General features: G+C 35.7%; 1 protein-coding gene across 7 annotated transcripts in view; it reads left to right on the top strand.

Moving 5' to 3' along the window:
• The window catches only part of ZNF404 (zinc finger protein 404), a 37,445-nt gene that overhangs the window by 14,806 nt on the left and 8,196 nt on the right, over positions 1-14,443 (top strand). For 4 of the 7 annotated variants that reach the window (XM_082368399.1, XM_082368398.1, XM_082368400.1 and 1 more), the window contains 2 exons: positions 295-421; positions 4,622-13,684. In XM_082368399.1, the coding sequence (XP_082224525.1) occupies positions 295-421; positions 4,622-6,144 (1,650 nt within the window). In that variant the 3' untranslated portion in view covers positions 6,145-13,684. Of the gene's footprint in view, positions 1-294; positions 422-3,784; positions 3,878-4,621; positions 13,685-14,443 lie in introns of those variants that run through there. The other 3 variants (XR_014237702.1, XR_014237703.1, XR_014237704.1) reach the window with 2 other exon arrangements.

Genomic DNA, 14,443 nt, shown 5'->3' with positions numbered 1-14,443 from the left:
GGAAGATGAGAACCACATCTGGCGGATAATACTGAACTGTGGGGAAGAGGTTAAAGAAAATTTTGAAAATTAAAATTAAAGAAATTTTTTGTGCTCCAACAGGATTCTTCAAGATTGGGTAGGGAATCTACTTCAGATATGCTAATTTATTTATTATTTATTCTCATCTACCCATGTCATGATCTTTAACTTCAGCCTACTTGTTTTTATGTATCACCCCCTACTGCAACTCAATATTCCATCTTGAAATTTTTTTTCTACTTTTACAAATAATACATGAATTTGTCATTTCAGGTGCCACTGACATTCAGTGATGTTGCCGTAGACTTCTCTCAGGAGGAGTGGGAATGCCTAAACTCAGATCAGAGGAATTTGTACAGAGATGTGATGTTGGAGAATTATACTAACTTGGTATCACTGGGTAAGGACATCTGCCTGAAGTAATGTAGGATCTGCTATCTGGAATATCCACTTTTTCTACTGTATATTTTATGCTCTGTGCCAAGAAACTAGCGAAATTTCTGCTCCATATTCTCAAAGGACTATTTTGGGCTTTGTTAGATTGAAATAAGGACCTTCATTCAGCACCTAAATCTTTTTTTTTTAATTAATTTATTTATTTATTTATTTATGGCTGTGTTGGGTCTTCGTTGCTGCACGCGGGCTTTCTCTAGTTGTGGCGAGCGGGGGCTACTCTTCGTTGCAGTGCGCAGACTTCTCATTGTGGTGGCTTCTCTTGTTGTGGAGCACGGGCTCTAGGTGCACGGGCTTCAGTAGTTGTGGCTCGCGGGCTCTAGAGCACAGGCTCAGTAGTTGTGGTGCATGGGCTTAGTTGCTCCGCAGCATGACAGCACCTAAATCTTCTCTGTCCTTCATTTACCTTCCTACCTCCTTCTGATCCATCCTGTAGTTGCTTTTTCTAAATGACCAAAGGATTGAATTCTGGGAATTTTCTGCATAACTACTGGCAAAGAAAACAAATGTCAAATTATGTGTATTTTCATAATGTCAATAAATATTCTATTTTAATTGCCAGTCCACCTACATGGAGAACAGGTAACATAGAGTCCTGGTTTTCTCTTTATTACAGATGAGCCTTTGTAATTTTTACAGTGGTAGAATGAGTCATGATCATTATCTTTTTGAGTATTTTCTGTTATAGCAGTGAAAATGTTGGCTTTCAGTGATTTGATAGATTCTACTCAGAAGTGTCTTTGTTCAGTTTTTGGACAATACTTGACCGTTCTCTCCTCTCTTCTGGGATTCCAGTTATACCTACGTTAGATCTTTTGAGAACTTATCTCTCTAGAAATTCACTTTGATTGTCTTTTATAACTTCCAGTTACCTGTTGCAATTCTTCCTTTATTTACTGTCTTTTTATTACTATTTTTTATCTGTTTTAATTAATTTATTTATTCTTATTTATTTATTTTGTTTTTGCCTGTGTCAGGTCTTAGTTTCGGCATGTGGGATCTTTCATTGCAGCACGCGGGCTCTTCGTTGAGGTGCGCAGGCTTCACTCTAGTTGTGGTGTGTGGGCTCCAGAGTGAGCAGGCTCAGTAGTTGCAGCATGCGGGCTTAGTTGCCCCTCGGCATGTGGGATCTTAGATCCCCAACCAGGGATCAAACCCGCGTCCCCTGCATTGGAAGGCAGATTCTTAACCACTGGACCACCAGAGAAGTCCCTGTTTTTTTAAAATTTAATTTAATTTAATTTTTCTTTTTCTTTTTTTGACTGCGTCGGGTCTTAGTTGCGTGCAGGCTCTTCGTTGTGATGTGCGGGCTTCTCTCTAGTTGTGGTGTGCAGGTTTTCTCTTCTCTAGTTGTGTTGTGTGGGCTCTAGGGTGCATGGGCTCCAGGGCGCATGGGCTCTGTAGTTTGTGGCACGTGGGCTCTCTCGTTGAGGCGCGCAAGCTCAGTAGTTGTGGCGTGCAGGCTTAGTTGCCCCGTGGCATGTGGGATCTTAGTTCCCCAACCAGGTATTGAACCCACATCCTCTGCATTGGAAGGTGGATTCTTTACCATTGGACCACGAGGGAAGTCCCTCATCTGTTTTTTAAACACTTCCATCAATAGTTATTTTGGAATTCTTGTATGCCTTCATTGTTTGGTATCTGTGGGTCTACTTCTATTGTTTCTGTTTTTTCCTCTTGTTATTTGTCATATGGTAATGCCTCTCCAAGTTACTAGTGATAGTGACTGTGTGCTGGACATCATGTACAAAAGAACTGAAGAGGTTCTAGATAATGGTATCTTCCACCAGAGAGTACTTAACATTTTCCTCTCTGGGTCTGATAGAATAGCAGATATTAAGCTGGGTCAGTGCTGATTTTCAGTTTGGTAATACTCAACTACCTCTTTTTTATCACTGTGCTCAGAATCAGTGAGTTTCTCTAGGGGAAAAGTGGCGGTAGATCTTCAGGGCCAATTCACCACTCCTTTAATGGCTCTTATCTGTTTGGATTTTAAATTTACTCTCCCAATGGATCTTTTATTTCCAGAAGAAATGCTGACAATTAATAAGCTAACCATCCATTTGGTAAGTTAGGAAGAGCACAATAGACTTAAAGAAAGTGGAAGAAAGGAAATAATAAAGGAAAGAACAGAAATTAATGAAATAAAAACTGAACATATAAAAGAGCAAGTCAAAACTATAAATTTGGTTATTTCAAAGAATTAATAAAATTGGTGCAACTCTCTCAACATCAATCTATGCAAGGAAAAAAGGGGGCCTCATTACAAATCATGAAACCTTGAATATATGATGCTAATTTTGATAAACATTATGCCAAAAACTGAAAAATCAAATGAAATAAATTATTAGAAAATTTTAATCTACAAAACCAACACTCAAGAAAAAAAGAGAAAATATGAAAACTCTCACAAGCACTAAAGAAACTGCATCAGTCATCAAGAACCTTCCCACAAATTGGAAGGTTCAGGCCTGGATGGTTTGTCATTAAAGTGCAAAAGTTTGAACATATAAGAATTTGGGAGAAATTTTTCCCATGACCTCTTATATGTGGATTCTGACAAAGGATAAACTACAGAAAAGTAAGAGATGACTAGAAAATAACTACTTGAAAATACAGAGTATATTTATAATAGCTCTCTAAATATCCTTGTCTACTAATTATATTATCTGTGTCACTCCTTGCTCTGTTTCTTTTTATTGATTTTTCTCCTAGGAAGGGTTATATTTTTCTACTATTTTGCACACCTGATAATTTTTGTATTAGGTGCCAGACATTGTGACATTTACTGTGTTGGAATGCTGGATTGGGGGACTTTGTTCTGGGATTCAGTAAATGGGACCTGTTGATCCTTTCATGGTTTGCTTTTAAGCTCTGTTAAGCTGGGTCCAGAACAGCTTTAAGTCTAGGGCTAATTTGGCCCCACTACTGAGGCAATAAGGTTTGAGAGATTAGAGTCAGAGAGAGATAGTTGGTAACTGTTGCATAATTTTCAGAAACTAGATCGTTATTTTACTCAGCTGCCTTCTCCACTGACCTTGATTTTTATCCTTACTTACCTTGATTTTCATCCAAGTTACCTTTTTTAATTCACTATTTAATTCTACAGTTAATTATTTAATACTTACCTTGTGGTAGAACTTGTTTTTCAGTGGTAGTTGAAAGAAATTTTGAATCCATACTTGAGTTTTAGCGTAAGAAAATAAATAGTAAAACAAATGAGACAATAAATATGTACGAGAGAAAAGCATCATGAAGACAAAGAATTAGGTGTTGGAATATAGAATAAAGGATATGAATTTACTTACAGTTAGCAGAGCCAGCCTTTCTGAGAAAGTGATTTGTAACCTGCAACACCTGGAGATAGTCATTTAGAGAAGCCACTTAAGAGGATTCCTGCAAGGTAAAGCATCTGTGTGAAGCCACATGCAATGGGGAAAGTTGCAGTATGTTCTAGTAGCTGAAAAGATGCAGTGTGGTCAGATATAGGGAAAAAGATGTCAAGGGCTTGAAATGAATTTGTAGAAGTAAGACAGAGTCTTCTTATTCATGGTTATGTGCTTGGGTTTCATTCTAAGATAAAGACAGACCATTGAAAAAATTACTGAGAGCCATCTGGTAGAGAATATTAAAAATGTAGATGACCAGGACCTACTCACAGATTCTGATTCACTCAGTCTCAGTGGATATCTAAAGGGTAGTATATACATGAGCTGATCACGCCCTCTTTGAACCATTATTAAAAAACTTCTCACTACCCCCCTCCAGGTTGGCACACACAGTTTTGAGGACATTAGCCTGCTGTGGCCCCCTTTGCCTGGCAAAGCAATGAAGCTATTCTTTTCTGCTTCACCTCCCTCAAAAAAAAAAAGGGTTGTATATGTAAGAAATTCCTGTGGTAATACTGATCCACAACTAAATATGAGTACTGATTTTTCTCTTTGCCTATTCACAAACTTTACATTCTCATGTTAGCTTTAATAATTTTCTGAGCCCTTCTTGCCTTTAAAAAATTTCATCACAGTATTTTAGAATTGTATGACCCTTTTACTTCTAATGGATATACTTGTCAATTTATTATTATCCTTACTATATTTCCCCTTGTACAAGAAAAATAGCATTTGTTTGTTTTCTCATTTTCTTTCAGACATTGATTTCACAAGTGAGAGCAACAAATTATCTTCAGAAAAAAGCAGTTATGAAGTAAATTCATACCATCGGGAGACAATGAATAGAAGTAAAACCTTCAACTTTATGGCGTTTATTTTCAGAAATGACTCACAGAACAGAACTAAATTTGAAAGACAACAGGCACCTAAAGTGGGATATTTTAATCAAATGATATTCAGAAAACATATATCCCTTCCTCTACATCAAAGACTTCACACTAAAGAGAAGTCATATGAATGTAAGGAATGTAGAAAGGGCTTTAGGAAATATTCACACCTTACTGAACATCTGAGAGACCATAGTGGTGTAAGACCCTATGAATGTAAGGAATGTGGAAAGGTCTTTATAGTTCTCCAGCATTTTATTAGACATAAAAAAAGTCACACTGACTTGAAACCCTTTGAATGTAATGGATGTGAGAAGGCCTTTAGGTTTTATTCACAGCTTATTCAACATCAGATAATTCATACTGGTGTGAAACCCTATGAATGTAAGCAATGTGGGAAGGCCTTTAGACGTCATTCTCACCTTACTGAACATCAGAAAATTCATATTGGTTTGAAACCCTACAAATGTAAGGAATGTGGGGAAACTTTTAGGTTGTACCGACATATGTGTCTCCATCAGAAAATTCATCATGGTGTGAAACCCTATATTTGTAAGGAATGTGGAAGGGCCTTTGGTCATCGTTCAAGCCTCTATCAGCATAAGAAAATTCATTCTGGTGAGAAACCATATAAATGTAAACAATGTGGAAAGGCCTTTGTTCGCAGCTATCTACTTATTGAACATCAGAGAAGTCATACTGGTGAGAAGCCTCATGAATGTAAGGAATGTGGAAAAGCCTTTAGTAGGGGCTCAAGCCTCCTTAAACATAAGAGAATTCATAGTAGCGAGAAACTCTATGATTGTAAGGAATGTGGGAAGGCCTTCTGTAGAGGCTCTCAACTTACACAACATCAGAGAATTCATACTGGTGAGAAGCCCCATGAATGCAAAGAATGTGGGAAGACTTTTAAGCTCCATTCTTACCTTATTCAACATCAGATCATTCACAGTGATTTGAAACCATATGAATGTACACAATGTGGGAAAGCCTTCAGTCGTGTCGGGGACCTTAAAACACATCAGTCAATTCATGCCGGGGAGAAACCTTATGAATGTAAGGAATGTGGAAAAACCTTTAGACTTAATTCTCAACTAATTTATCATCAGACAATCCATACTGGTTTGAAACCATATATATGTAAAGAATGTAAGAAGGCCTTCCGTTCTATCTCAGGTCTTTCTCAACATAAGAGAATTCATACTGGTGAAAAACCTTATGAATGTAAAGAATGTGGTAAGGCCTTTAATCGTAGTGATCGACTTGCTCAGCATCAGAGAATTCATACTGGTGTGAAGCCACATAAATGTAAGGAATGTGGGAAAGTCTTTACTCGTTGCTATCAACTTACTCAACATCAAAGATTTCACATTGGCGAGAAAGTCTTAATGTAATGAGAGTCAGAAAGCCTTTAGCCGTGACACATCCTTTAACATTATCACTCTTCTACCACCTAACGATATGGTAAAGATTAAATTATTTAACATAAAATATGATTGTTTGGAAGGGCATCTGGCACAGAGTATTTGCTTACTAAATACTGTATCATTTTTTAATGGTAATTACTAGTATTACTATAAATAAATTCATGTGGAAGGAAGATCCTGTGAGCATATTTTAAAACTCTATCATCACTCATCCATATTTCATTTCGGATAATTAATTCTGGACAAAATCCCATAGAATGTTTTAAACAAGAAACTTTTTTATTCAAAGCTCATCCCCCTGAAGATTAATAATGGTAAAAACCCTATGCTTTTGCTGAATGTTGAGAGTATAGCTGTTGAAAAATTGGAAAGTGGTTTGAAGAAATTTTTTTATAATAATTTCTATAATACAGATAATATACAATCCACATTCCCTACAATTCATGGAAGTTAGAGATTAACAATGGGTAGCCAAAGGACAGATATTGACTTGGAGAAGGTTTCCTCAAGTATTTGAAAAATGTCAAATTTACATAAAAGGTACAACAATGGTACAATGAAGGTTTATTTACCCTCCACCTATATTTAGTATCTCTCTCTCTCTCATGAAAATGTATATATACAGATTCACATATATCATACATTTCATATATATATATATATATATATATATGGTATATATAATTTTGCTGTGCTTTCTGAGTGAATGTTTTAGGTATCACTTCACCTCTAAAAAAAATCAACATACAACTCAAAAATACAACTGCTAGATTTAAAGATTATCTTCTACATGACCACTAAGCCATTGTCACCTAAAAAACATTAACAGTAGACCTATAATGTTCTGTAATATTCATCCCATTTACAGACTTCTCCAATTTTTTAAAGAATGTCTTTTGAAAGTGCTGGCTTTTTTAAAAAAAGCCTAAAACCAAACTAAGTTCACATATTTTATATGATTATGGCTATTGAGTCTCTTTTGGTCAAACATTTATCCTCTTCCTGTTTTGTGACAAACTTTTTGAAGACTCAGGAGAAGTAACCCATATAATGTTGTACATTCCGTATTTGTACTAATTTTTCTCTGAGTGGGCTTAAGTTGTTTCTCTATCCCTCACATTTATTCTGAACTGGATGTTATGTCTAGAGGCTTGATTAGGTTTCAGATTAAACATTTTTGACATGATAACTTCATAGATAATATTGTGTACTCAATATTGTAAAATAACAGGTGGCACATAGTGAAGCTATGTTTGATCTCTTGATTCATGTATTGACCACCAGCTCTCTCCATTGTATCAGTACTGGTTTTTGGGTTTTTTTTTTTGTTTGTTTTTTGAAATTAAGAAGTAGTCCACAGAAAGTCACATCACCATTCCACTTGGAAATTTAAACAGTCTTGTGTATTTTTAAAGAAATTAAGACAAAAAAACACCATCATCTTTCACATTTACCCATATATTTACATTTTCACATGATCTTCATTCCTTCCCAATGATCTAAATTTCTATCTGGTATCATTTCCCTTCAGCTTGAAGAACTTAATTTAGCACTTCTTGGAGTATATGTCTGTTGGTGGTGAACTTTCATTGTTTCTTTTACTGAAATGCTTTGTTCCTGAAGGATTTTTTTTTCTTGCTATAGAATCCTGGGTTTTGTTTTATATATTTTTTAAAAAGATATTATATCACTGACTGCTGGCCTCTATAGGTTATGAGAAGTCCTTTGAATTATTTTTCCTCTGTGTAATGTGTCATTTCCCTCTTTGTGCTTTCAAGATTTTCTTATTACCTTTAGTTTTCAGCTGTTTGAGTATGATGTGCCTTGGTATAGTTTTCTTTGTGTTAATCCTTTTGGGGGTTTTCTGAGCCTCTGAAATCTGTACACTCATGCCTTTCACTAAATTTCAGAAAACTTTGGCCATTGTATCTTCAGATATTTTTTCTGCCCTTACTTCTCCTTCTGGGGTTCCAAGTAGTCATATGTTAAATCTTTTGATATTGTCCTACAGGTGACTGGCTCTATTATTTATCTTCAACCTTTTTTTTTCAGTTTTTCAGATTGGATAATTTCTGTTGCTCACTGTTTCTTTTTTCTGTCCTCTCAGTTCTGCTGTTAAGCTTATCTATCAAATGTTTATTTTGAGATATTGCATTTTTCAATTCTAGAATTTTTCTTTAGTACTTTTTTATAGTTTCTGTTTCTTTACTAAGATTTCCTACTTCTTCATTGCAAGCATATTTTTACAGTGCTTTTGATTACAGTGAATTTTTTCTATGTTGATTCATCTAGAAAATATGTAAAATTATTTTTATTAACTTATTAAAAGTTTCAGTTTCAACAAATGTTCCTACCCTTTTAGCTAGGTCACAAGAAAAGCTTTTCCTTTCCTTGGAGTTTCAGGTTTTGTTTGTTCATATGCAGCGTGATATGGTAAGAAAACATAAATCACATTGTCATTTGGGGAGGTTTTGATTATGAAATACTTGGCAAGTATTTTTTTTAAGTCTCAAAGTTCAAAGTATGGTAAATCTTTGTAAAACTGTCATCATTCAACCAATGAGCATTGGCAAAAAACATAAGATAAATAAATTCATTGTTTCCTCTTTCAACAGTTCCATAAAGTAATAATGATTCATAATATTTATGTGTATATTCTAAACCATGATACTTTTCATACTGTGAAGCAAAGCAATTAGGAAGACATTAGTCTCTTGCCTTAAAATTCCAAGGAATCCACATTTTTAGTGTAACATTGTCAGAGCACTATCCATTGTGATAGAAATTATTTTTTTTCATACCTAGTGGAAAATTTTTGACATATATATTCAAAAATATCTGTGCTATGAATCTGATTTTGTAGGCTGCAAACTGACAAAATTTCCTTTTGATTTGGAAGCCTTTTGTGATACAATATACCCAGAGTATTAAATGGGCAGTATCTCATATTGTACAACTCATCTGAAACTAAAGAAGAGTATGTGTAGCTTTACAAATTTTAAGTTAATTGATTTTTGATATTGTTAGAAAGACCTTGTATTCTAAGGGCAGATGTTGGGTGGCTTAACTGAAGATTCTTTTCACTTTTTATAAAATATTTTGCTCATAAAATCGTAATAAAATTTCCACAATTAAACTAATCATTTATCTTGCTATCTCTCCATCTAAAATTTGATTCCTTTTTTGTGCAAGACCCAAAGCCATTTTATAGCTAGACATAGTTATAAGCTCAGATTATGTTTAAACTTTATTTAAAGTTTTCATTGCACATTTAATTCAGATTTTAGGCAACTAATTTCATCTATTCCTATTTGCTTATCAAGAGGAAATTTCTCATCAAATTTACTAGTATTTGCTGAAAATGTCTCACAATATTTTCCACTTCATTAACTTAAATGTTCTTTTTTTCCATAATCAAACAGCTTTTTTGATTTGCTCTGTCACAGCAAATTACAATTATCATTCATCATGAAATTCACAGTATATCTTCTTCCAGTCTCTTATTTTTAACTATTTATAGCCATAGTACTTATCTCCACTTGATTCTGCATCAGTAGTATGCTTTCATTTTAAATTTTTAAAATGTACATACTTATTTTTTAAACCTAGAATGCTAATTTAATGATAAAGTAACTTAGTTACCAATTATTTCCTTCATATCAGTGTAACTCATGTTGTCTTCATAAAATATTCAAATAAACACATCAATTTCTTGACACCAACTAGATCAGTGATGTGTTTATGTGCGATGTTAGACACAACATATACATACAACATGCACAGTATAATACAAATATCTATGCAGTGCGGTGACTAAAGTGAAATGCAGTCTTACCAAAACAAAGTAGTCAGTGATGGGAAAATATTTGACACTGCTTCAGTTTTTAAATTTAGATTTAAATTAATTAAAATTAGATAAAATTTAAAAGTCAGTTCTTCAGTCACACTAACCTTGTGTCTTACAAAGTTCAATCTGATGGTAATACAGAATATATTAGACATAGTGTGGGAATGAGAGAAAAAAACTGAATGCAAGGTATCTGCAGTATTATTAGTTATTGCAATAATCCAGATTGGACATAAGGAAGATCCACTACAGCTGTGATGGTAGAAAAATGTCAAATATTTTTCATATGTTAAGTAGAATCAGCAGGACATAGTGATCAATAGGATGGGAGAGACCAAAAATTCCAGAAAGATCTTAAACACTGTAAGGTATACCTGTAAGCCCACATTTCAATTATCTAATTCCAGCCTGCTAGATCTTTTGTACCAGTACTGGTGTCCAGGAAGCTGGGTTCCATCATTGGTATTTTAATAGGGGCCAAGTCTGCTAATTATTCCCAATATTCATCTCCCTTTCTTCCAATAATAAAAGAACCATCTCTTTTTTATTTGCTCATGTGGAGCCACTTAGGATCATGATTGTCTTTCTCCACTTTATTGGTCCATGGATTTTCAGTTATGGCCAATTGGAGATAACTGGAATTGTGTGGCAGTTTGGGGAACCTTCCTTAAATGTGCCTGGTTCATCCCCTTTGCTCTCTTCCTCCATGCCTCCATTCTGCTGCCTGGATTCGAATAAGATGCACTGGAGGGCTTTGGAGCAGAGCCATAAAGCCAGGGTTAAACTTCCAACCTCCAAAATTTTATGTGACATAGAACATTTTTCCTGGTTGAACCACTGTCCTTCTGGGTCTATCTGTCTTACTCACAGCCAAACATAATCTTTGCTTATGCACCCAGGTTGCTATACACTAAAATAGTCATCAAATCCCCCTATCTCATCTCAATCAAAAGCAGAGCAAAGATTTCCCGTGAGTGTTCCCTAAGTACTCATCCCCACCTCACCAAAAATTCAGAGTACCTGCAAGAGGGAGATACTTATATTTTCCTTCTAGGACATGTTTTTCTGGTAGGATGAGAAAAATGCTAAATGACATTTTGAAAGGTAGCATGAACTTTAGAAAAAAAGGTATTAGGGGATGCTATCTGAGATTATCCCTGGGGGGAGAAGAGCAGCCAAGTTAATTTATAGAACATTGTAAGATAGGAGCCTTAGTAAGATAAATGCTCCTAAGATTGAGAAACATAAACAATGAGCATTAGCAGAAGTCGAATTATCAAACCACACTATCCTTGGCTTTTAAAACTGAAGTAACTGATTGTTTCCCCATGCCTGTCTTTGGGAAACTGAAATAGAGCAGTGCTTTAAGGCAGGTGGAGAAAGGGGAGTTACATCCATGAGTGAACAATCTTGTTTTTTATCTCCTAACTGACCAATTTACAATAATTCCATTCTGAAATTTAAGCTTATTAAGTTTGGACTCCTACCTCCAATCGTGGGAACTCTAGGTTCTTTCAAGAATGAAGATAGAACTCTAGCCTATTAGATGCCATATTCTGATTCATTCAGGTCACAGAGGGGGCTTACAGCTTTTCTTACAAAAGGTAGAATTGAAACTAGACTGACAGAGAAGTCTGAGGATTGAGGTCTAGCCTAAGATGTCCATCCTTGACCTGTTTTGAGCTGAATTCCTGACATAAAAACCAGATATAAGACTTATATCCCTGGCACTGTAAGGATGAAGGCTTCTGCTCTAAGGCCTGGGATAAATACTCCTGTGAACTTCCAGACCCAAATTAACCCCTGTAGACATGTGATTGGCCCTTCTCCCACCCAGCCCAGAAATAAATATTTCAATTCCTTCCTCCACCAGCCTACCATCTACTAAATTTGCATAAGTTCCAATCACACCCTCTGACACTGTAATTTCACTTCCCATCAGCATGTGGGGACCAAGGACCTTCTTTTATCCTACAGATAGCCCTTCTCTGGGGCCACACAGAAAAATGTGAAATGTATCTACCTTCAAAGATCTGCCTGTTGGTTTAGAAATGTAGACCAATAAAAAGATACTCATAACGTATTGCAACTAAGAGCTAATGAAAGGGGGCTGAGGCAGGTAGGCACCAAAACAGAGTCTAGCAGGACTTCATGAAATAATATGGAGACTTCTATTTGGGGCAAACTAGGTAACCTGAAAAATCTTACAAAATACCTAGAAATGCTCAGTCAGTAAAATAGAGAAATTATTATTTCAAATGCTGATAGATAGTCTATCAAATGCTTAGATAACTGAGTATCTAAGAATATTAAAGAAATCTGCACTGGGGAAAACTGAAAAAGGAAACTGAAAAGTCAGCTCCGATGAGATGTTACAAAATGAATGGACCTGGAGAGGAAAGTGATGCCAGAAGCACAAGGAGAGACAAATTCATACATATAGTGGACGATTTAACATACCTCTCAGTAAGTGATAGCCCAGGCAGACAAAAATTGCAAGCTAAACATATTGATCTAATGAGCATATTGTAAAAGCCATGCACTTAACATGCACTGAATACAAGCTGAAACTCACGTGGGTTATTTTTTTTTAATGGACAAAGTTTTGAAACATCCTGATTTCAAAACTTATACTGCAAAGGTATCGTAATCAAAACTGTGTTACTGACATAAAGACAGACATACAGGTCAATGGAATAGAATTGAGAGCCCGCAAATAAACTCACACATTTATCGTCAATTGATTTTGACAAGGGGCTAAGACCATTCAATGGGGAAAGAAGAGTCTCTTCAACAGATAGTGCTGGGAAAACTGGATATCTATATGCAAAAGAATGAAGTTGGACCCTTACCTCAGATCATATTCAAAAATTAACTCAAAATGGATCAAAGACCTAAAAGTAAGAGTTAATACTGTAACACTCTTAGAAGAAAACACAAGGGGAAAGCTTCATGACATTGGATTTGGCAATGATTTCTTGGACATGACACCAAAAGCACAGGAAACAAAAGACAAAAATAGATCAACTGGACTTCAAAATTAAATACCTTTGTGCATCAAAGTTAACTATAAGTATAGTAAAAAGGCAACCCTCAAAAAGAGAGAAAATTTTCAAATTATCTATCGGGCAAGAGATTAACATCCAAAATATAAAAACAATTTCTACACTTCAACAACAACAAAACAACCCAATTTTAAAATGATCAAATGAATAGACATTTCTTCCACGAAGATATACAAGCGGCCAATAAGAACATGAAAAGATGATCAACATCATTAATCACTGGGGAAATGCAAATCAAAACCACAATTAGATACCACCTCACACCCATTATGATGACTATAATTAAAAAATAAGGGCTTCCCTGGTGGCGCAGCAGTTGAGAATCTGCCTGCTAATGCAGGGGACACGGGTTCGAGCCCTGGTCTGGGAAGATCCCACATGCCACGGAGCAACTAGGCCCGTGAGCCACAACTACTGAGCCTGCGCGTCTGGAGCCTGTGCTCCGCAACAAGAGAGGCCACGATAGTGAGAGGCCTGCGCACCGCGATGAAGAGTGGCCCCCACTTGCCGCAACTAGAGAAAGCCCTAGCACAGAAACGAAGACCCAACATAGCAATCAATCAATCAATAAATCTTAAAAAAAAAAAAAAAAAAACCACATGGGCTTCTCCAGCTCTGGAGGAGGATTCAACTTTAAAAATAAATAAATAAATAAATAAATAAATGAGAAAATAACAAGCATTGGTGAGGACGTGGAGAAATTAGAACCCTTGTGCATTGCTGATAGGAATGTAAAATGGTGCAGCTGCTGTGGAAAACAATATGGTGATTCCTCAAAACTTTAAACATAGAATTACCAGGTAGTCCAACAATTACACTTCTATGTATATATCCAAAACAACTGAAAGCAGGGACTTGAACACATATTTGTACTCCAATGTTCATAGCAACATTATATCACAATAGCCAAAGGTGGAAAAAACCCAAATGTATATAACAGATGAGTGCATAAACAAACTGTGGTTTATACATATTATGAAATATTATTTAGCCCTAAAAAAGAAATAACATTTTGATACATGCTACAACATGGAAACCTTGAAAGCATTATGCTAAGTGAAATAAACCAGACACAAGATGTCAAATATTGTATGATTCCACTTACATGAGGTACCTAAACCAGTCAAATTCAGAGACAGAAAGTAGAATAGTGGTTACCAGAGGTTTGGGGGAACAGAGGCTGGAGTGATGGGGAATTATAGTTTAATAGGTACAGAGTTTCCGTTTGGGATGATGCAGAAGTTCTGGGGGTGGATAGTGGTAGTGTGAATGTGCTTAGTGCTACTGAGTTGTACACTTAAAAATGGTTAAAATGGTAAACGTTATGATACATATTTTACCACAACAAGAAAAT

Source organism: Balaenoptera borealis (genome assembly GCF_965194805.1).
Source record: "Balaenoptera borealis genome assembly, chromosome: 19".
NCBI lineage: Eukaryota > Metazoa > Chordata > Mammalia > Artiodactyla > Balaenopteridae > Balaenoptera > Balaenoptera borealis.
Note: the sequence above shows the minus strand (reverse complement) of the source record. Positions and strands in the feature narration are given on the sequence as shown.